Source organism: Lithobates pipiens, unplaced genomic scaffold (genome assembly GCF_037356315.1).
Source record: "Lithobates pipiens isolate NorthernLeopardFrog02 unplaced genomic scaffold, aLitPip1_a1.2 Scaffold_16, whole genome shotgun sequence".
Lineage (NCBI taxonomy): Eukaryota > Metazoa > Chordata > Amphibia > Anura > Ranidae > Lithobates > Lithobates pipiens.
This window is the reverse complement of record NW_027507748.1, coordinates 584,608,767-584,632,828: the sequence shown is the minus strand read 5'-3', so window position 1 is coordinate 584,632,828 and position 24,062 is coordinate 584,608,767. Positions and strand designations below refer to the sequence as shown.

General features: G+C 44.4%; 1 protein-coding gene across 2 annotated transcripts in view; it reads left to right on the top strand.

Moving 5' to 3' along the window:
• The window catches only part of TARBP2 (TARBP2 subunit of RISC loading complex), a 53,426-nt gene extending 35,280 nt beyond the window's left edge, over window positions 1-18,146 (top strand). For both annotated transcript variants that reach the window (XM_077483828.1, XM_077483827.1), the window contains exons 5-9: window positions 3,011-3,083; window positions 7,250-7,367; window positions 9,617-9,744; window positions 14,102-14,297; window positions 16,390-18,146. In XM_077483828.1, the coding sequence (XP_077339954.1) occupies window positions 3,011-3,083; window positions 7,250-7,367; window positions 9,617-9,744; window positions 14,102-14,297; window positions 16,390-16,547 (673 nt within the window). In that variant the 3' untranslated portion in view covers window positions 16,548-18,146. The remainder of the gene's footprint in view (window positions 1-3,010; window positions 3,084-7,249; window positions 7,368-9,616; window positions 9,745-14,101; window positions 14,298-16,389) is intronic.
• Window positions 18,147-24,062: the final 5,916 nt, after the last annotated feature.

Here is a 24,062-nt window from a genome sequence, read left to right as displayed (position 1 = left end):
CATCCTTTTATCACCTATTGTGGGCCTGCCCGACCATCCAGGGATACTGGGCGCAGGTGGTCCGATTTCTTCAGGACCGCATGGGCTCCCCGGTGTCTCTGTGCCCTCGACAGTGCATACTGGGGCTCCTCTCTTTACCTGACGGTGAGAAATACCACAACGTTTTTCTGCAGGAAACCTTGTTTTTGGCCAGGATGCAGATTGCCAGGACATGGCTGAGAGGGCGCCCCCCCACGTTACAGCAATGGATTAGGGCGATTAATGACACACTTCCCCTTAAGAAGCTGTTGTACACTCATAGGGGCTGTTCCCATAAATATAACAGAATATGGGACAGATGGTTGGAGAATGCTTCTACCTGCAGTGCCGTGACTTGGCTAACCTTTACACTGGATATCTCTGTCTTTTCCAGGGAATATCCCCCCCACTTTATACCCTATTGACTCTTCTGCTGACCACTGCATCACACGTTTCGTGTTGTAATTTTTCGTATATTTACTGTACCTGTCTGTAAAATGCACATGTTTGTTTGCGTAGTGCCTGTTGCATTACGTTTTGGTGATATCCTGTCCATTATGCTCAATAAAGTCGTCATTTTTGCAAAAAAAAAAGGTTTTATTGTGCTGGGCCATAATTCAGAAACTGTTTTGTGGTTGCTCTGCTTTATCGTGCTACACCTACCTCATCCAGACCTAGTTATTTTATAGCAATCAGGTTCTACAGGATTTCACAATATACTGTCTAGCTTTGATAGGAGGGAGGAGCAGAGCCGTTTTATTTTTTTTTTATTTTTTTTTGTGTTGCCATACCTACACTATTTGAGGTTTGGTCCTTGCATTTTGCTTAAAGGCTAACTCAGTCCTTCTGCTATCTATTTTTTTCATGCCCATATTTGGGGTGTAAAACTGTGCCAAATGGTTTGCATGTGCCATACCTGTGGGATCCCTGTGACAGCTTTAGTTGTCACTGCTAGCTTCTGGGCCCTGTGCCTAAATCAAGGTATTCGCTGATTGGATGAGGTGGAGATTGTGAGGTCGCCTCACCTCTCTACCTCCGTTAAGAGAATGCTTTGTAGTCATTGAAAAAACTTCTCACCTAAATGGTGCCTGTGTTAATCGAGTAACATTTCCTTCCCTACGCATCAGGAATGCTGCTCAGAATGAGGCCCAGAAACTAGCAGCAATCGCTGTAGTAGTGGTGGCTACTACAATGATTTCCAGCCTCCACAGGGATCCCATATGTAGGTCACATGCATACCTTAATTGGTCCAAGGTAACTAATCAAAAAAAAAACATACCTAATGTTCAGATTTAAGCCACCTTGGCAACTAGCAAGGCAGCACATTTTTAAATTTCCCATATTGGACTGTGAAGCTTAACCCCTTAATGCCGGCGATGTCTGGCCCTTTAAGAGGTTTCTGCTGCCGGGAGAGGGCAGGTTTCTATTCACGTGATTGGCTGTCACATGATCAGAAAGCTCCTGGATCACAGTAGAGATGAGCTTTCCGTTAGCCGTTGGTAACTGCTGGGAGCACGCAGGCCACAAGCTCTTCACACAGCAGTTTACATTCTGGTACACATGTGGCCACTCTCCATTAAGGCCCACCCTCCGAGGCTGCATGTGCCACTGGCATGAAGGGGTTAAGAGTCGGGTTAAAGCTGGCCATACCCAGGTTTTCCTTCCCTTTTTTTTTTTTGGTTCAGCAGCCAACTTATGGCCTCGCATGTGTGGATGGGAGAATCCATCCGGCAGCGCTATTGTAATCTGGCACCTGCTGATCGAGTGGCTTTAATCTGACAAGGTGTATGAACAGAAGTAGATAGGAATTTCTACCATTCGTTCCTGCTAAATGTCTGAATTTTGATCCATCTATAACAATCTTTAGACAATGCAAGTCAATCTGAATACAGTGTTTAAATATAAATACTACTTGTGTGTGTGCGCACATATAGGTTAAAACTATTTACATGCATTGCATGAGCCTAGTCATGATTGGGCACCTTCAATTACCTTTTGGATAGCCAGATTTTCTTCCCATTACCATGCATATATTTATGAAGCACAACTGCACAGAGGAAGAGCATAACATTTCTCCCAGTTGACTAATACATTTGACTACAGCTGAGGTCTCTTGCAATTCTCGGTGGCCCTTTGACATCCTGATTGCCGTTTTCTATCTCAACAAAACGGTCCTGACTTCTGCTGTTTCCTCTGAACTTAAATCTTTAAAGGAGAAGTACAGCCAAAGATATTTATATTTTGGCCATACTTCTGTGGATCACAGGAGTGCTGTTCATTCTGCACTCTTGTGACCCATTTTCAGCCATGGTGCAGGCTCCAAATTCGGGATCCACCCAGCAGCCTGGACTGGCAGCTGGCTCAGCCTCTTGGCGATCTGAGTCTGAGCCAGCTGCTCCTGGCCCCTCCACAGCCCAGTGCTCCAGTGAGCGCTGGAGGGTCAGAGCAGAGAGCTGTTGAGTCACCAGCTTTTTGGTCACTGAAGGCTGAGAACCGAGTACTCAGCGGTCTTTGATCACTCAGTTCTCAGTCTTAGAAGTGGCAGGGGATGCTGCATCCACCTAGGTCAGGGATCTGCAATTAGCGGACCTCCAGCTGTTGCTGAACTGCAAGACTGACAGCCACAAGCATGATGCCCAGAGGCATGATGGGACTTGTAGTTTTGCAACAGCTGGAGGGCCACTAATTGCAGATCCTTGACCTAGGTGAATATACAGGTTTGGGTTTGTTTGTTTTTAAACCCATACTTCTGTTTTAAGTGCTGACCACACCTGTGCATTTACTGGTCCTCTGCAAATGTAAGAAAAAGGGCTTATAATGTGTTCATTAGACACCTATGTTTGGCCTATCAAAATAATGTTAGTGTTTGCTATGAGCATAGAGGGCTCTTACCATAAACTTGAAAATGGTTAAAGAATAATTGCTTTGAACATGCCTAATGTGGGCTCATTAAACAGGATTCTACATGTGGCTTTTTTTTTTTCCTGTTTAGAAATCACGCCATTGACTTGAAACCCCCTTTATCTGCTCAGCAGTCAGAATGTAATCCTGTGGGGGCACTGCAGGTAACTAAATTTATTTTTGACTTCGGTTCATTTCTGCTGTTTTTTATGTTGCATAGTTAGGTTGAAAAAAGACACAAGTCCATCTAGTTCAACCATAAAATTGAATGTGTAAAGTGTGATGTGAGGTCTATGCATGGACTACAGCCAGGGCTGCCCTCCTGTACCAGGCCCAGTCCTAATTAGCTCAACAGGGGGGACCAGGAGTACCGGCTGTACTACCTTATCACTTGAACCAATCCTCCTGTGGCTCTCCCTGGTTTCTCCTCTTCTCCTCCCAGCTGCACTGCAGGGACAGCCACCAGAGGATCTGTTCTAGAATTTGCACCCCTCCTGCTGCTCTGATCACCCCTCTTCTCCCTTGTGTCCAGACCCCCCCACCCCATGTGAGCCACTCCCACCCTCTCCATTTAACCTACCTGTGTTCCACAGAGCCGCCAACTTTCATTGCTCTTCACATCTTCACATGACAGCATCTGAAATCATCTAATTGGCACAGACAAGTATAAGGCCCCATTCATACCTGAGCATTTTGTAGCTTTAAAGCTGCAAAATTCTCTCCGTACTAAATCCCATGGCTTTCATTCTGTGCCTGTTTTTGTATCGGAGTGTAGTATTGCTTAAGGCCCCGTGTATAGTGGGCTTTAAAAATGCTGCTTTTACAGGCACGTTACGGTTTTCTTTAGGTTTTTCACTGTAAATGCACCTTTGTTTTCATGCACTCATAGGTGTTTACAGGCAAAAAACAAACAAATGCACAAGCACATTCAGGAGAGGAGCTTTCAGGCTGTAAAAAATAAAAATAAAAATTGATGTGCCTAAACATGTGTTAAATGCACCCTAGACACTAGGCAGATTTGGTGATTTAGTGTTCATTCCAATGGCTAGAATACTTTTTTTTTTTTTATTTATTTTTTTATTCTGGCCCATGGAATACATAACCACTTAACATACCTAATACATGTGTACAAAACATGACTTTAGTGTCCCCCCTCCCCCACCCATGTCCAATCCTTCTGTAGCCAGTAGTATAACCTGAATAGGGGACACAAGTAGAGATTGGGGGGCCACTCTGTGTAATACAAAGCAAATATTTATTATATTGCAGATTACAAATTCTTGTATGTGATGGCTGCATTTATTTTCTTTTTTAGGCCTTTTCTTCTATTTTCATCTGGTGATCCAGCCAGTAAGTCTGTTTTTTGAAAAACAAACTCCCTTCCAGATTTATCAGATATAAAGATGTAACTAACCATTTAACACCAGCAGAAGTGCTCTACAATAACTGCCATTTATTTATGTAAAACCTTTATCCCAAACTGCTTATAAAGTATTAGCTGGCATTTGGCTTCAATTTGTTTAGTGAATCTACCACTCCACCTCAGCCCCCCCAGGCTGACAATGCTGTTGTCCAAGGGTGTCTGTTGCGCCTTCATCCAGCGTGGAGGCACTCTAATACAGGAGGGTGTTACTGGCCAGATCGCCCGGTGAAATCGGAGGTGGGAGAAAAAAACGAATGCAGCTACCACATCTAATGATTGAGCTGCAATATACAGTGCATCTGGAAAACATTCACTGCGCTCGCTTTGCTTTTTCCACATTTTTACAGCCTTATTCCAAAATGGATTAAATTCATTATTTTCCTCAAAATTCTACAAACAATACCCCATAATGACAATGTGAAAGAAGTGTGTTTGAAATCTTTGCAAATTTATTAAACCTAAAAAAAAAAAAAAAATCACATGTACAGAAGTATTCACAGCCTTTGCTCCAGTACTTTGAAGCACCTTTTGGCACCAATTATTATAAACTCCCAAGTCTTTTTGAGTATGATGCTACAAACTAGGCACATCTATTTTTGGCAGTTTCTCCCATTCGTCTTTGAAGGACCTCTAAAGCTTCATCAGGTTGGATGGGGAGCGTCAGTTCACAGCCATTTTCAGACCTCTCCAGAGATGTTCAATCGGGTTCAATTCTGGGCTCTGGTTGGGACCCTCAAGGACATTCAGAGTTGTCCCTTAGCCACTTTTGTTATCTTGACTGTGCTTAGGGTTGTTGTCCTGTTGGAAGATGAACCTTTGCAGCAGAGAACACTGGAGCTCTGTCAGAGTAATGGGGTTTTTGGTCACCTCCCTGGCTTTCTTCCCCCCAATCGCTCAGTTTGACCTAGTGGACTGCTCTTGGAAGAGTCCTTGAGGTTCTAAACTTTTTTTCCATTTAGATGGTGGAGGCCACTGTGCTCATTGGGACCTTCAATGTTGCAGAAAATTTTCTGTACCCCCCACCTCCAAATCTGTCTATTGTATGGATTCGGACCAAATCTTTTTGGGCTGGAGTACCCCACTCCCCCCATCATTGCCTCTTAGTGTCCACCTGTGTTTTATAGGGGGAGTCCTTTTTTAGTTCTCTGGTTTAGAGAAGCAGAATCTTCCATTCTATTGATTGCGTAGGACCCACTGATGTTGGGGTACTTTGACACAGTAAGTGGGCTTAAGCACCATATAGCCAACTAAAGACTAAATCCCCACTATTTTTTTTTTTTGTTCTAACACCTAGAGAATAAAATGGCGGTTGTTGCAATACTTAATAAAAATAAAAGTTAGCATTATTAATAAATGTTATATATAAATATATTTTAATATTGTGAAAGATGTTACGCTGAGTAAATGGATACCCAACATGTCACGCTTAAAAATTACGCCCGCTCGTGGAATGGTGACAAACTTTTATCCTTCATCTCCATATGTAACGTTTAAAAAAATTCTACTGGTTGCACGTTTTTAGTTGGAGGAAGTCTAGGACTAGAATTATTGCTCTCGCTCTAATGATCGCGGTGATACCTCACATAAATGGTTTCAACACCATTTTCATATGCGGGCGCTACTCACATATGCATTACTATTGCAAGTAATGTAAACATCCCTTGTAATAGAAAAAAGCATGACAGGACCTCTTGGATATGAGATCTGAAGCCAAAAGACCATATTTACACTAAAATAAAAAGCTGTGAAAATAGTGTTTTTTTTTTGTTTTGTTTTTTTTTTGTTTTGTTTTTTAAGAGCAATGGGCGGAAGTGACGTTTTTGATGTCCTTCCGCCCTGCAATGGTATGGAGCTGGATGGGGGCCAAGCCCCCTCACTCATCTCCATACCACAGAGGGGACAGGAATCTATCACCTCCGCCGGCGACTCCGATAAGTGGTGGGGGGCCCTCTCCTGCCACCGATAAGAGGGATCTCACAGCAAATCCGTCGCAGAGACCACTTTTATCTAAAGGTGGATACGGTGGTTATGGCAGCTAGCTGCTGCCATAACGATATTCCACTTCAAAGTGCCGGCGTATGACGGAGGGCTATCCGTAAGTCGTTAATCCATTTTGGCATAAGGCTGTAACATAAAATGTGGATAGTGAAGTGCTGTGAATGCTTTCCGGATGTACTGTATTACATTTTTGGGTTTAATACCACATTCAGGATGAGTAACAGTGCACCACAACACATGTATATATTTGCTTGTGCTTTATTGCATATGTTATAGTCAGTGAGTCCTTTGCACACACACTGGGGATCTTGGATTGTGGCTCCTTGAGGGTAGGGACCAATGTGAGTGTGCAATGTAAAGGGATAGGGACAATTGTAGACACTCACTCAGGTTGAACTGGATGGACTGATGTCTTTATTCAACCTTACTAACTATGTAACTATGTAACTATGTAACTTAGTTATAGCAACCTCTTAGGTAGGACCTGCTGAAGCTTTAAAGGGTAAATCTGCAACTGGAAAAATCCAGCCATCACCGCTTGGACTTCTTGGTGAGCAAAAATTTGTCAGTCATAGCCAGCCATCATCCTTGATGCTCCTTCAATTCTGTGTCAGGGAAGGAAGGGGAAGTGTATTATGACTTCTCCATATAGCCATGCCATATATACAGGCTTTTATATCTCCACAGAATTTTGTATTTTATGTAATCACTAGGGTTATAGTGGGAGGGAATTCTTTTTAACCTTGGTGTAGCTTCAGTTGGTTAAGGGGAGCAGTGCCAAAGTCAGGTTTGTCATGCAATTCTGGAAATATTATTATCAGCATTCTTTACCCGTTGAACTGTCTAATTGTAATAAATTTGACTGAACATTTCTGCATGACATTTGCCCACTTTTGTTCTGCCCCTCAGGAGTTAGTGGTGCAGAAAGGTTGGAGGCTTCCTGAATATACAGTAACACAAGAGTCTGGGCCAGCACACCGGAAGGAGTTCACCATGACCTGCCGTGTGGAGAGATTCCTGGAGATTGGTATAACTGGGTGATGGGGCGAAGACATTTTTGTAGTGAGCTGGACATCAGTAAAATCTAGAAACTGTAAATTAGAAGTCATGGGGTTTGCAAAGCCCATTAAGACTATTGAATGAAGGTGGCAGTTCTCAGCACACATATGAATTCATTTATGGCCCCAGCATCACCATGGGATGTGAATTTTTAAACATTACATCTCATATTTTTCCAATTGGGGTTTAGTGTGTTTCTACCTAGGCTTGATCTCATGTCTTAGCCATACTCTTATAATGGGCAGAATAGTATTCCAGCAGCTATTTAGCAAGCTCATTCACCAACACTCATTATCAAGACAGATTGAATTCAAGTAAAATATCTGCTTTGTAGGTTTTATCCGGGATTCTTTATTGTGGTGTTTGTCTGCCTTTTTTGTGGTTGAACTAATTAATGTAAAGAAAATCTCCACCAAATAAAACTTCCATCTAAACTATATAACCTAGTCCCAGTGAATTTTCCCAAAAAAGTACAACTTAATTGTGAAAAGTAAACCCTTTACTGTCTTTCCCTCCATAATGCTGGGTTTGTACTATATAAGAATTGGATAGCCCTATCAGCAGCCACCTGCCCAACATCCTTCGATTGAAAGATCGAAGGAGCTGGGTGGAAAATTGTTACCTGAGCAGTGGCTGCATCCAGTCGGATGCAGCTGACATTTAGGAATTCTGACTGACCCTGGCTGTGGCTGTCAAAATATAATAGCTGCATTGGCATAGTCCTACATTCATGCTCTTTAGCTTGGATGGGGAAATCCTGTTTGTTTTTTCAGCCTGCAGGCTGAACAAAGTGTGTGCCCAGCTTTAGTCAAACATTAAATAAAAGAAATGGCAGCATAGGCTGACCATAGACAATTTGTGTGGGTGTGTTTTTTTTTTTTTTTTTTTTTTTTTTTTTTTTTTTTTTTTTCCCATTCAGCCAGCTGGCTGGATGAATGATAAAAAAAGGATTCCTCTATCCACACATTTTGAGGTGGATAAAAGAATCCTCCCTACTGCACTGATCCGCAGCTGTCTGATCGCGAGCTTCCAACATTCCAATTCAACAGAAGTCGCTTGTTAGATTGCCTTCTGTTGAGCAGGAATGGCCATAGATGGATCAAATGTGATAGGTGGTCATATATATTTAATCAGAGGCTAGGATGGAACAGTCTTTGTCTAACAAAAAATAGGAGGGTTTATTTCCACTTTAAGTAAACACAAAAACGTTACTTTTCTTTAAAGTATGTCTGGGGGGGGGGGGGGGATAAAAATATGTTCAGTACTTTTGTGGAATAGAGAATAAAGTCAGTCACTTGCGCTATGTATGTTCTAATATTAGCCGTGAGAGAATACTACAAGATGCTAAAAGATATTTTAATTAAAATACTATTGAGGTTGCTGCTCAACACTAATTGTGTTCCCACATTAAAGACAAATAATTAAAATGGCAGTGAAGTGCAGTGACCAAACTCATCAGGCAGGGCCTATGACTTCATCGTATAGGATCAGGAAGCAGACACCCAACCGCTGAAGGCACAGGATTGAGATTTGAGTGATTCTTGGCGAGTCCATGCCCCCACTGTGCAGAGCATACTACCTGTGTGCACCACAAATAGTGCATCTTTAAATGTGAGTGTGACCTTTTAATCTTGCAATAAATTACTGTTTTTATACAGTTAAGAGTCGGCTCTTTTGTTGCCCTTTATGGTACATCTAAATGAGGGATAATGTAAAGGGGAACAGGATCCCATGAACCTACATTTGGAGGTGAAAATCACTGTATTGATGCCCCTAAGGGGAAGGCGCAACTAGACCCAACTTGGGGTTGCCCTGGGAGGTGAGCAGATAGTGACTGGTGGAGGGCACTTTGGTGTGCATAGTAGCACGTTATTACTGGACATTTAAGCACTTGCGACACGCATGATTGATCAAAGGACTGGATGTATATTGTGTTAAAGTGCTTTATCGCCTTCTAAAGCTAATAGCTTTGTATGGACACTTGTACTGTTTTAACTTGTTGAATATTTTAGCATGTGGATTATTTTGCAGCGTTTCTTCACTCCATAGGGGTAATTTTATTGTCACGTGTAAGTTGATGTTGAATGGGGTAGGTTATTTGTTTCTGTGGTAATATAACTCGCTCTCCACCTCTCCACACACCACCTCTCTCCCTCTAACAGTCATTTTATGAAGCTTGTTGTAGACTAAGTCGTTACAGTAATTTTATTTTTACAGGCAGTGGTACATCCAAGAAGCTGGCTAAGAGGAATGCTGCTGCCAAAATGCTGCTTCAGATCCATAGAGTACCCACAGAACACCGGGAGAGCGGAGAGCCAGAACCTGAAGAAGATCAGTTCTCTATGGTAACGCTCAGGTTTTTTTATTTGGGGGTGCATAAAGGTATTGGTTTTGAGAGGTTCACGCTTCCGGGTCAGATCATGGCAGCAATCTACAAGGATCTTTGGCCCCTCCTCTGCGCAGTAGGAAACTGGCTGTTGGGGGAGAGACCAAGATCAAAGATGAATCTGGGAAAAGAATAAAAAAAGTTATATCAGAGGGAAGCACAGTGGTGTAGTGGTTAGCACTTTAACATAGCAGCAATAGGGTCACTGGTTCAAATACCGACCACAACACCATCTGCCTGGCGTTTGCATGTTCTCCCTGTGCCTGCGTGGGTTTCCTTCCGGTACTCCGGTTACCTCCTGCACTCCAAAGACATGCTGGTAGATTAATTGGATCCTGTCAAAAAAAATTGGCCAAATATGTGTATGTTGTATGTGTTAGCGCATCAGGACCCCACGTGATGAAGGACCACGCTATACCAAAGATGGACACCGGTGGCAAAATGCGCCCTGAGGCGATTCAGTGCGCATAGATGGCACTATACATTATACACTATTCATTTGGAAGTGCACTCCCTAAGATTAATTTGGTCAATCCCTGATATCTTACAGGGGGTCAGACAAATATTTTATCCAGGGTTACCATATCTTGTCAAATAGGGCTCGTTTGTCCTGTGGGATCGCGGAGAGGCGTTCATTTACCGTGATCCATGTCGACTGTTTTTTACCAAGTCGAAAGGGATGGTGGGTGCCTTCCATGATCTGGCAATTGCTATTTTGGCTGCAGTAAAGGCTACACGTTTCCCTGCCTATTTAGGTGTGCCTTCTACCGAGCGTCCCAGAAGAGCTTCTTGCGGTGATTTAATTAAATTCACCTATGTATGTGAGAAGATGAAATTGTAAAGGCGGGTCCAAAAAGTCTCACCTTGGGACAGGTCCACCATATATGGATCACAATGCCTTCCAAACCACACCCTCAAAAGCAGGAGGGAGAGGCCCCTGGGACAAACTATGCTATTCTCGTCTGTACCATCTAAGCAAAACCTTTTACTTTTTCTTCAATTAATGAGGTATTTATGTATGATTTTGACACACTGTGACATTGTGGACCATTCAGCTAGAGCAAATGCCTCACCTATGCCTTGTTCCCACTTCATGTAGAACAATTTTTCTGGAGTAGAGGTCAATATACTATATATATTGGAGATAAAGCCAGTGTGCGTATCAAAGGATCTACATAAGTACTCGATTGAGGTGGACGTGGTTATATCGGCTGCCCGTTGCAAGGTGTGCAGAAAATGCACTATTTGCAAATGATGAGAAATTTCTGAGTTTGGAAGGAGGTATTTCTCTTGAAGGGATCCTTGTGCTAGAATACCCCTATGATCAGAAGTCTGCTAAGCATATCAAACTCTTGTTTGTCCACCAAGCAAGGGTCTGGGAATTGAGGCCTGAGGGTGAAGTCTGGGTTGCCAGCTAGTGGGACCATGGGAGTGTGTGGGGATTTTAAATGATAGGATTTTGTCAGTCCCTCCCATAGGTTTAATGAAAATGATGGTGTGGGGGAATTGGTTTTGTGGGGTGTAAGGATGATTCCATTTTCATCCAGATGGACAGAGGTGTTGAGTGGTAGTGAATTAGCTGTGCCAATTGTGCTGCATAAAAATATCTGGCTAAGTTTGGGGCTCCCAAGCCACCCCTCATCTTAGGCATGTATAGGGTGCGCTTGTTCACCCGAGGTCTTTTTCCACCATATAAATTTCAGAACCTTGTTTTGGAATTTGTGTAAGTCTGGCATACAAATTGAGATGGGCAGTGCTCTGAAAAGATACAGTAGCCATGGCAAGAGATTCATCTTGATCACGTGCAGTCTGCCTAACCATGATGGAGGATTATTAACCCAATGTTTGAGATCAGCCACCATTTTGTATAGAGAGGGGTGGAAGTTTGCCTGATATAACTTATCTAGAGTGGGGGTTAACAAGAGTCCTAAATATGGGAGGGCTTTTGTCTGACATTTTAAATGGCAATGATTTTTTCAGTTGTGCTACTGTGTCCGTGTCCATTAAGAGGTTAAAGGCAACTGATTTCGAATGGTTGATGGAAAGACCTGAGCTCATGGAGAAGTGGCGCAATGTTTGGTAGTGACGTGACTGGGGATGAGAGAAGCGTGAGGATGTCGTCCACAAACACTGCACACTTGTGCCTGAGCTCCCCACAATTTATGCCCTTTATGTCAGGATGACTAGAATAGCCAAGGGTTCCTGGGCCCATAAAAAAAAAAAAATGGGGGAGCATCCTTGCCGGGTTCTTCTATGGATATCTGTTTGAGATGGTGTATCCCTTGACCTGGATAAAGGCTGCATTTTCATGTGTAGCTAAAGCCGAGCCTTTCTTCAGGCCATTAAAAAGAGCATAGGTGGGGCACCAACAACTCCGAAAACTTCTTGTAATAGTGGCCTGCAAATCCATCAGGACCAGGTGCCTTTGAGGGGTCTAGACTTTTCATAGCTGCTTTGATTTTCGCCCTCTGTAAAATCACCCATCAGCTCAATATGACACTGTAGACTTTTAAAAGTTGGTTCCACTGAGCCAGAGGTCTCAACTGCTGCTCACAGGTTGGATGTAGCCCTTTGCTTGTCTTATCTGGCTTTTCTGCCACCAATCCTTCTACTGATATAAGGCCCTAACGCCAACGATGAGGCAGCATTCCTATCACTAACACTAATTATGTGACATTCCTCCTACTGATAAACACACAATCTTTATTTACTCAGCGTATTGGACAATATATCAAAAAGGAATAATGGTAAAAAGACAAAGGACAAGGTCATCATACATGGTCCAAGGAGCTCTGGAAATGAAACTGAGATATAGCAACATATTGTAATGGCAGGGATGCCTTCCCCGTCAAAGACCTTCAGTCCATGTGGACAGATCTCTGCCTCTCCCTATCCCCCTCTCCCAGAGGATGGGGCTATGTAATTTAGTCTCCCTGACCACCCAACCTCAAACATTGTTTACTCCCACTGATGTTGCAGCATTTTCTATTCTCTGGGCACAGTCCAGCCCCCTAAAGTAGCTGTCCCCAACCTATTTTGTGGCAGCCAATTTTTCCAGGGACCGTGTGGGCGGTTGGTGATGGGATATTTAGAGTTGGTCCACAGCCCCCCTTTACAGCACAGCCCCGCTTTTTATATCCGTGTCCACAGTCCCCCTTTTGTCACGCAGTCCCACAGTGTTCTCGGGTATGGAGTCCTACTCTCTCTAGGCGCTGCTCTGGGAAAAAGGCCAACTATTTTTCTAAAATGTTTGTTTTATTTGTTTTAGAGAAGTCAGTCATTTGTTTAATTTAAAATTTCTACTTGAGCTTCCAAGGCAAAAAATGACAAATGGATGTATTTCATATGCAATTTTTTTTTTTTTTTTTGTCTGGTTTCTAATACTCTGCAAGGGGTGAACAATGAAGCGACCACTTATCAATTGAGAGCATTCTGTAATGCAGGTTGAACTAAGCTTTTATGTTCAAACTAAAACTGCTGAGACTTAGAACACCAAACAGAGGGAGGGTCACGTCCTCACTGGCTGTTTTCTGTTTAACTCTGTAAATTTCACACCATATGTAGAATGGTGCGTTGCATGTGGTTGCGATACGGCCCTATTCACTTCTCAATGAAATCGTTAGGGGGGTGTTTTACTTGCCATGCATGCGCAACTCTTTGCAGGGGCATAAAAATGTGGCTTAAGGCTGGGTTCACACTTGCCTGCAGGCTTCATCTGTTTTCGCACCTGCAACCAGATCACACGGCTCATCTAAGACGCTGCCATGCATTTTGAATGCCACCCCCACGCATCTTAGTCTGCAGCATATTTACGGAACCACGTAGATTGCATGGTCAAAAAAAGTATGCGGTTGAAAAGAGGCATGCACTTTTTTATTTATATATATATATATATATATATTATATAAAAAAATTTCCCCTCTTAAAAGCGCCGGCACAGCAGACTAGCCAAATGAATGGGCTTTCAAACGTGGTTTGCACAAGTGGGAACCGAGCAGAAAAAAATGTGGCAGGCAAAATGTTTACTTCTCCCACATGTAAAAAAAAAAAATAATGTGAGAAGGTAAATGCTAGAGTGGAAGTGTGAATAAAGTCTGACAATTGAGAAGTTGGTAGTTGCAGGCAACAGTTTAAGACCTTTTATTACTAGAAAAAGTGGGGGATTGACTAGAATTGCATACGACAGTGTTATAATAGCCACATGCTGAGTAATGGTTGTGTTGGTTATATCATTTTTCTTGCCCTTAACATTAAACATCTCAATTCTGCATCAAGAAAAGGATACCTCTTACATGGTGCTCGTTATGTCTTTGCAGTGTACGGGAGGTGGAAAGATAGATGGGGGCAGAGGGCGAGGTATGGCATGTACTTGGGACTCCCTCCGTAATTCTGCCGGAGAGAAGATCCTACATCTGAGGAAACATCCCCTAACCATCCTGAGCTCGGGGTTCTGCAGCCTTCTTCAGGACCTATCTGAGGAGCAGAGTTTTCAGATCAGTTATCTTGATATTGGTGAGTAAAAGAAATACACCTGGAGATTTATGGCTTTGCACTTTATTTGATAAAGAATGTGTTTAAAGTTCAACTCTAAAAAAGATGAAAATAGTTGACACTGTTCCAGCTTTATATCGCAGAAGTATCATTTTAGTTCCCACTCTGTAACTTAAAGTGAAGACTTCTTGTGAAAATGCTTGTGGCCCTGGCTGTGTCTGATTTGAGCAATACTTAAGTCACAGACCTGGAACAAACATGCTGTAAATGAGTGTCCAAAAGGTTTTTTTTTTGTACTTGTTCTGGGTCAACAATGCACACAGCATTCTTGAAAAATAGTTTATCAGTGGAAGGAGGGGCAGGATTGTAAGCGCCAATGAGCAAGGGCCCTCTGATTCCTCCTATATTGTACTGTCTGCCCTCACATTGTAAAGCGCTGCACAAACTGTTGGCACTATATAAATCCTGTAGAATAACAATTTAGACCTTGTGGGGGCCATACACAGTTGGTTTACATCAGGGGTGGCCAACCAGTGGCCTGCGGAGCCCTCTGATGTGGCCCGTGACCTCCTGCTCTGGAATGGCGGGTTATCAAAACCAGTTCGCAGGTTGCTGGCCCGTCATATCACAGCATCAGTGTTGTGAATGAAGCTGGTGGTAGAGGAAGAAAGTGGCTGCAGAGCCCCATAGCCTGATGCTTCCTGTACAGCACCGGCTTTTGCCACAGGCAGAGTCCTATAGCAAAGTTCAGTTAACCCACAGGATAGACACAGGTGCGCTACGCTGCACCCGCGGTGTTGGTAAACCACAGCACATCAGTGTGAAAGCAGTTTAGGCCCTTTTCACACGATCGCCCCTACCCAATCGGACCTTCGATTCGCCTCTACAGAGCGGCAGATGTAAACACTCTTGTCCATTTATGCCCGCCTGCCTCCAATCCGATCCTACAAATCCAATACAAAAAATAGAAGGGAATTCGTCCCCTTCCATCTGGGTGGATCGGATCAGAGAGGTATAGAGTAGCCGTGACCTGTCATCCACTCATTGTGGCCCGTGACTGGTTACCAAGTTGCTTAAGTGGCCCTCACTCTTAAAATGTTGGGCACCCCTGGTTTACATTCTCCATAACAGTGACACATTTTCAAAATGCATGACACAACGTCATTCTGCGGTCTCACATATTTGGTATTTAACCACTTCACCCCAGAAGGATTTGCCCCCTCCTTGACCAGGCCATTTTTTGGGTTATGGCACTGTCGCTGAAACTGACAATTTTGCGGTCATGCGACATTCTACCCAAACAATTTGCCCCTCCACAAATAAAGCCTCCTTTTTGGTGGTATTTGATCCCCTCTGTGGTTTTTATTTTTTGCGCTATAAACCAAAAAGACAGACAATTTTGGAAAAAACAATATTTTGTAGTTTTTGCTATAATCGATATCCCAATTCCCCCCCCCCCCCCCCTTCGGTTTAAACAAAAATAAACAAATATCTAAGCGTATAGTGATTGGTTTGTGCAAAAGTTATAGCATCTACTAAATGGGGAGGGGGGGGGAATTTACGTGTGGGGGTTTTTTTTTTTTTTTTAATGTGTTAATAAATCGTGACTGCATCACACTTGACACTATTTTGGGATCGTTGACATTTATACAGTGATCAGAGCTAAAAATAGCCATTAATTGCTGTATGAATGTCACTGGCAGGGAAGGGGTTGAACTGTTCTAACTGGGGGGGGGGGCTGGGACTGACTAGGGGAGGGGAGATAGTGGTGTTCATACATATGAACACACTATCTGTCTCCTCTCCCTTGAGGGAACCAGGATTTGTGTTTACACACACAGATCCTGGTTATCGTTGGTGCCCAGCAGTCATCGGGCATGCGCATCAGCTCCGTGGACACGCTGTGTGCGCGAACCTGCTGTGACATCTTAAAGGAGCGAAGTACAGCTATGGCAATATGTGCAGCGGCTAGTAGTTAGCGTTTCTTTATTTTACTTGTCACTACATCCTCAATCTGTACTTCCTGTCATACATTTGTTTTTGATGCTCAATTTTCAACTCTTGCTATGTTGAACGTGCGTGTGTACTCATTGGCTTTACATTGTTTCCCCAGAGGAACGCAGTTTGAGTGGCCTATACCAGTGTTTAGTGGAACTCTCCACCCAGCCTGCCACTGTATGCCACGGCTCCGCTGCAACCAGAGAAGCAGCACGTGCAAATGCAGCCCACAATGCCTTGCAGTATCTGAAAATCATGGCCGGGGCCAAGTGAATGTGGTGGGGGAGCAGCTGCTCCCCCAAGAAAAAATGGAATCGCACAACCAGCTTACCTTATGTCAGTCAAGGACTCGAGACTTCAGGAGCCTAATTTCTAGTCACGCAAATATTGAGATGGGAGCGACACTGGTTTTCACTTGAAGATGTATCTTTTATATATTGCTTTTTTTTTTAAATTTTGGACTGGACTAATGAAATCCTACTTCTTTTTTTTTTTTTTTTTTTAAATGGTATGTTTCCATGTATGAAATGTGGAAAAACAAAGTGGGATTAAGGGATATTTTTATGTTTTCATTATAAACTCAAGGAAAAGGAATTGCAGGAGCTAATACTATATTATTCAACAATATAAACATTGCAGAGTATTGCAATCTACCTAGCTGTACTAGCAGTATATATATATATATATATATATATATATATATATATATATATATATATATATATATATATATAATATAATCTCTACCCTCTCTGCCCAATGGCACTTTTTGGCTGTCATGTGAAAAAAATCAAACCTTGTGTGCTTGAAAACAATAGATCTTTAATGGGTTAGTCTGTTTTTAGTTCATAAAGAAGCCAGAGTAGAAAAGCCTGTCCCCTGTCAGCTTATGACAGAAGGATCACTGCAGTGGTCTTTGTACTTGTTTAATATGCCTCATGCTGCTGAATGGAGACCTGTGGCACTGACTGAGGGGCAGCAGGCATTTCTACTATGTCAGTGGCTGCATTACAGCCAAAACTGGCTGTAAGACTGCACTCTGCATTTTCTTGCACAGTAGAAATGGTTACGTGATTTAATTGGAAAGTACAGTTAGGATTTAATCTCTACAAATGTATATTGTTATGAACTCCTCCTCAAACATACAAGTGTAACCTGTATGATATAATCCGATTTCTGTTGTGAAATTGAAAAATTTACCCTGACCTTTTTCCTGGTAATTGGGCCTCTTTTTTTTTTATTTGTTTTATTTTAAATGTTATTAAAATGTTTCCAGTGTTACATATTTTTACCAAAACAATTCATTATGCTGTTTGTGTGTTTTTTTTTTTTTTTTTTTTTCTCTCTATATACAGGTTTCATACACACAGCTGTCCCGATCTGTACTGTGTGAATGCCTTCTTCAGCTGCCCAGTATGCAGCGGTGTTCCATGCAGGGGTATGCAGGCAGCCTGTTGATTTTGGTGACCGGCTGCCGACCTCCACACACGGAGTGCCCATCAGGTGGGTCTGATGCACCGATCAGGGTTCAGCTTGATTTTAACAGGCTGACTGCTTGGAACACCTGTTCATCCTAGGTGGCTGAAGAGGTCTCTTCGCACAGATGTACAGATTGGTACATCCGTGGGAATGGGTCTATTCAGTATGGATGATCTGGGATGTTGTCGGCTAAGAGTTTCAGTTTGAAACTAACATTGCTGAAGGACAATAGAAATTTTGGACTATAAAATTTGGATTTTTTTTTGTTCAGATTTCTGTTTTTTCAAAGATAAATGAAATGTAAAGATGACAGAATTGTACCTCAATAGTTTAATCCATGTTCAGTTTATTTTGGAAAAGTGATAATGCAAAAAATAAAGCTGTCTAAACAAATGTGCTGGTTCCTTGATGGATTGTGATATTTGTGACAGATCAGACTCCTTCCCCACATTGTTAGGGCTTGTTTCTCTAGTTGTCTGTCCAGGGCCACACTAGAGAGAGGCTCCGCCTCTGAAGGCAGGAAACACAAAATGAAAATCCATAAAGGGCGGCTTCCATCCTCCTTCCTGAGCTGAATCCCGGCATCCTCCTCCATGGATAGCCCAGGAAGGGCTGGTGTTCCCGGTGGTCTGCTGGCCGGATACTATGGTATCCCAGCGTGAGGACAACGGGGGGTGCTGTAGGCCTAGAGTTCTGGCCTGTGGAATGCCGGAGGAGAGTGGGGACTTCCAGCACATCGGTTCCGTGGCGAGCTTGGTTGCCGAATCCATGGCAATTAAAAAAAAAAAACGCCAACCACGTCAAGTGGATGGTCCTGATCCACAGCAGCATGATGCTTCAGGTGGCACCGGCCCAGCTCAGGTAGGCGGACACTTGGGTGCCTTTTGCCTACAGGGCAGGGGGGGGTGATGGACTCAATGCTAGCACCCCTCCCCCTTCACCCCCCCCCCCTTTAGTTAGCCTGGATCCAGTCTAAAGAGTCATGTGAATCCTGTCAGCGGCTGGTTGGGGTGCACATAGGTGTTGGTGAAGGTACACCCATGGGTTGTCTAAGGTATCTGACAGCAGCTTGTCGTTTTTGTTTTGTTCTTTCCTTTGCCTTCCTTCTCTTGTCTCAGCCCAAAGAACCAGAGAGGTCAGGGGGGAAGAAGGTCGAACAAATTCAAAGAAGGGTGGAACAAGCCCCCTTTTGTAAACACTGTATTAATAAATTTGTTTACAAGGAGGCAACAGGGGCATGCATGCAAAGAATTGATTTCTGGCGTTCATTAAGAAAGAAGTCACGGCTATAAAGTCAATTCTGTTGAACCTTGAAACCCCAATACAAGGAGCCCGGGGGGGGGGGGGGGGATAAGATCCTTTGGATGAGCTAAGTGAGACAGCCTCATCCAAAGATATTCCAAGCCAAGGGACAAGTTCAGGACAGTAGGTTATATGGCAGACGTGTCTGCAGAGTTGGTCAAGCTATCTGCAAAAACTGCTGCCCTAGTAAATTCCTCACAAGGCTCTATGGTTAAAATCCTGGTTTGGGGACCTGGCCTCAAAAGTTAGGCTGTGTGGCATCCAATTTGAAGGAGACCTTCTTGTTTGGACAAGATCTAGAAAAATTTGTAGACTGTACTGCAGACAAGAAGGCTTTTCCTATCCAAAGACAAAGATCATCAAAGGGGCAGACACCAAAAGGGTCAACCTCCTAAACAGTGGGGAAGGTGGAAGCAGAAAGGTGTCCTGTTTTCCTCTCCAAAAAACACCTATGGCGCTTCACCTATGCTACGCCTTACCCCCTCCCATGTTCAAATTCCCCTGGTCCTGAGGAAGTTTGTTCAAGAGTGCACCACAATTATCCTAGTGGTCTCGTATTGGCCAAAGAGGCCTTGGTTTTCCACGCTGTTGCATCTGGCGGAAGAGCTTCCCCTCGTGCTGCCTGAGAGGAAGGATCTGATGTCTCTGGGTCCAGTCCTATTACAAAAATACAGACCCTGAAATTGTCGGCTTGGTGGCTGAGGAAAGCCTCCTGAAGTCTAAGGGGCTCTCGGTCAGGGTGGTAAATTCTTTCTACTGGAAAGAATTATAATCCAAGCAATTTTTTCCATTTTGGAAAGTGTTCTGTTCATGGTTAGACACCAAGAAGGTGCCTGCAGGTATTCCAGCCGTCTTGGTGTTTTTTTACAAGACGGTGCAGACCAAGGACTGGCCATTAGTACATTAAAAGTTCAGGTATTGGGGCGTGGCTTGATCTCAGCCAAGATGGACGTGTAGCTCGAGAGCTCCGGCACACAGCGGGACGACGGAGCTGCTCACGGAGCTCAGAGGTGGTATTGCCTATCCCCTGAGCGGCGTTCTAGGTTGGGGACACCCACCAACTATGTCCAGGCGGAAACGAGCGGACAAAAAGCCCAGAAAACTGACGGCTTACTTTTCACAGCCGGCAGGCCCAAGATGGCGCCGGCGCGTCCTCCACTCCGCGCCATCCCTCCGCATCTCCGGAGGGCTGATACTAGGCCCTGAACGGCGGTACCCAGACTCTCAGGCATCCACCCCATCGATTGGAAGCCCGGCCAAGGCAAGGAGCAGAAGGGAAGGCATGGAGACAGCGCAACATGCCAAGGTGAGCTCTCCCATTGATTCATAGGAAGATACCAGGAAACTCCCTGACTCCATTATGACTTTTCCAACCACTAATCAACCTGTCTTTGACACAACCCTCAAAGACATGCTCATTTCTCTGCGCAGCTCTTTACATACTGACATGATGGCTTGCATGAGAAGTTTTGGCACTGATCTAAAAGATATGGGACACAGGGTGGACCATATAGAGACTAAAATGGGGGGAATATGCCTCCACGATCAATGATTTGATCGATGCACATGATACAGTGGAAGAAGAGCAAAGCTGGGTAAAAGGAAAATTAGCAGACTTAGACGACAGGGCCAGAAGGAACAATGTTAAACTAAGGGGTATCCCCGAGTCAATAGCTGAAGCTGATCTGCATCCCTATGTCACAAAACTGCTATCCACTCTCATGCCTGATCTCACACCCATTGAGATCTATTGATTGGATACACCGCATCCCAAAGCCTACCTTTATACCAGCTCATGTGCCCAGAGACGTTTTGCTTCGCATGCATTTTTATCAAACGAGGGATCGTTTGATGCAGATGACGAGAAAGGTGGAACACCATAATAGACTTCTCAGGTCTCCAGTTTTATGCAGATCTTTCGCAGCATACCCTGCAACTTCGCAAAAATTTAAACATCACTAAAGTATTGCGAAACCACCGCATTAGCTACAAATGGGGGTTCCCCACCAAACTGTGCACAAGGAGGGGACTAACTATATAATTTCCTCACCTACCAAAGGCCTTCAACTCCTCAAGTCATGGAGGATTCGTTAAACTCGCCTATGCCTGACATGCCAAAGAATTTACCTCATGAATAATGCACACCTGGCAGCAGCTACCTATTTCCCAGCGACCTAGATGCTGCAAGGCGCAGCCTACCTAGTGGGCCCCACACACAGGTGCCTCTTGCTGGTCCAATTACCCTGCTATCTTGAGTGGATACATTCTGCACACGGGTTATGATGACCCTCCTTTTAACTGTTTGTTCAACACTGTTGGTTTTGTTTTCCCTTCCCTTTCTTGTTTCAGGAGCTGTCAATGCACTTATTACCTTCCAGAGACCTCATTGTCCTATATCCTGTCCTCTCCCTGGCTAAGACATCAACGAAATACTGTTGCTACTGGGATATTCCATGTCTCTATCCATCATTGAGAAGGCTTCAGGCCGCCGGTATAAGTGAGTACACACGAATCTTACTTCTGAGCTTTAACATTTCTGAAGATCATGCCAGTCACCATTTTATCGGTTAACGCCCACGGGCTCAATCATCCAGCTAAGAGGTTCTCTCTTTGGTCTGAAGCCCAGTCGTCGCATTGCGACATTCTATGTGTACAAGAGACCCACTTTTCCAAAGACGCACCTCCCAAATGTACGTCCAAAGGTTTTCAACACTATTATGCAAATGCACAGGAGAAGTAGAGAGGGGTCATGATTGCAATCAGGGACTCGATTTCCTTCCAGTTGTATCAGCAAATCATGGACCCTAATGGTCGGTTTCTCATATTGATCTGTGACATTAATAATCATCGCTACACATTGGTTAATGTATATGTTCCCAATGCTCGCCAGATACATTTTCTAAATAATCTTATGAAGAAAATACGTAAAGTGAAGGAAGGAGCATTGCTGTTATGTGAGGACTTTAATATTACCCCGGACCCAAAAGTGGATTCTACTGCCACTTCCTCCAAAAGAATGTTATCTTTAGCTAATTTCTTGAGATCTAATGAACTGTATGATGTTTGGCGTTGTAGACATGCCTGTGAGAGGGACTACTCCTTCTACTCACAGGCATCGCTCCTACAGTAGAATTGACTTGTTTCCCAAGTTCGTCTTTCAGGACAGCCACCTTAGAGAGACCCTGGCTCCTCCCCTCTCAGGAAACACCGCCTTCAATTTCAAGATTTAAGCCTCGTCCTCCCTCTGCTCCTCAGTTATGGTGTTTCCTCCGGCGGGGGGAGACACCGCTAAGGAACCTTAGCTAAATCAGTTGGCGAAACTGAGGCTACGTATCGGAAACCGAGCTCTGACTCCGTTCGGCAGTCCGACTCTGTCGTACTGACCGTCTTACATGTACTCTATCTTCGCTTGGTGAAAGCAGGACGTTTTTAGAGGTTCATCCGTTCGTTCACCCAGGCGGGTGTTACGACGGGTTCGGCAGTCTGGGCGGCCAGAGAGCTGGTTTTTGACTGACCGTCTTTTACATGTACCCTAATCTTCGCTTGGGGAAAGCAGGAAGTTTTAGAGGTTCTCCTGTTCGTTCGCCCAGGAGGGTGCTGCAACAGGGTAGGCAGTCCGGTCGGCTGGGGAGCTGGACCCTCGTACTGACCTTTTTTACACGCACTCTAAACTTCGCTTGGGGAAAGCAGGAAGTTTGGGGCGGTCCATCCCTTCGTTCGCCCAGGGGGGCGCTGCAACGAGACGTCCAAGGTCCCCCTGTGTTGGCAGTCGGCTTGGAGCTGGAGGCCGGACCGGATGACGGGCGACGTCAGTTCCGGTGGGGGCAGACTTCTTCGTTGTATCCGCGTCTTCCGGTTCCGGACGCGGCACGTGAAAGGGGACCAAGCGTTCGGCTGGTGCAGCCTCTCTTTCTAAAGTTGTACAGGCAGCTGTAGGAGGCACGTTCGCACCACTCTTCCTCAACAGGAGAATGTCTGAAGCAGAGGCTCCAAGAGCTCCTGGAGATAACAGCACCAGCCACTCAAAGGTAAGGGGAACCCTGGGGAGGTGTTCCCTTACATTATAACCAGTAGCTCCACTGGTGTTTTTTCCCCCTTGGTGGTCGGGGGGGAAGGGCAGTGCGTCTGGGATCCTGGTGGTGGTTGATCCTGGGGGGGGCACTCCCGGTGGTCCTCTATGTAGCGCTGGTGTTTCTTTTTCTTTTTTAATTTTATGCTGCTCTCTCTTTTATTTCTGTCTTTCAGAAAGCCACAAGCAAGTCCCCCCCATGGTTCTAGGAAGAAGTGTCCTTCATGTAGAGCCTCTATGGGGGATTCCTGGTCCAAGGCACTTTGCAGAGAGTGTATTGAGGGTTAGAGAGCAGGCAGCAGAACAGGGGGCAGATCTGGCGGCTTCTGTGAAGGAACTCTCTAATACTTTCCAGTCCTTCCAGACACTTTTTTCTAGTTTACAGTGGCCTCAGCCCCAGAGCACTCCTACACCAGCGCAGCAGATTGTACCATCTAGCCCTGTGGATGTTCCTCCTGCAGGTGGAGAGAATCCAGGGGGTCCCAGAGAGGAAGCTGAGGAAGAGGTTGACAGTGTCGGCTCAGACTCCCAAGGGGAATCTGATGATGAGGGGTTGGATGGGGAATCCAGTAGAACCTCACGGTATAAGCTTTCCCTGGAGGAAGTGGATGAGCTCTTAGGAGCTATTCATACCACTTTAGGCATACAAGAGGAAAAGAAGGCATTGTCACTCCATGATCAGATGTACAAGGGCATGGGGGGGAACAGAAAAAACGGGTGTTCCATGCCATCAAGAAGGAATGGCAGGATCCTGAGAGGAAACCTTTCTTTTCTGGGGCATTAAAACGAAGGTTTCCTTTTTCGGAAGAGGAGGCTCTCGTCTGGAATAAATCTCCGAGATTAGATGCTGCTTTTTCCCAGGTGTCCAGACACACTGATCTGGCCTTCGAGGACATGGGGGTACTTTCAAACCCTATGGATCGAAGGATGGGTTCACT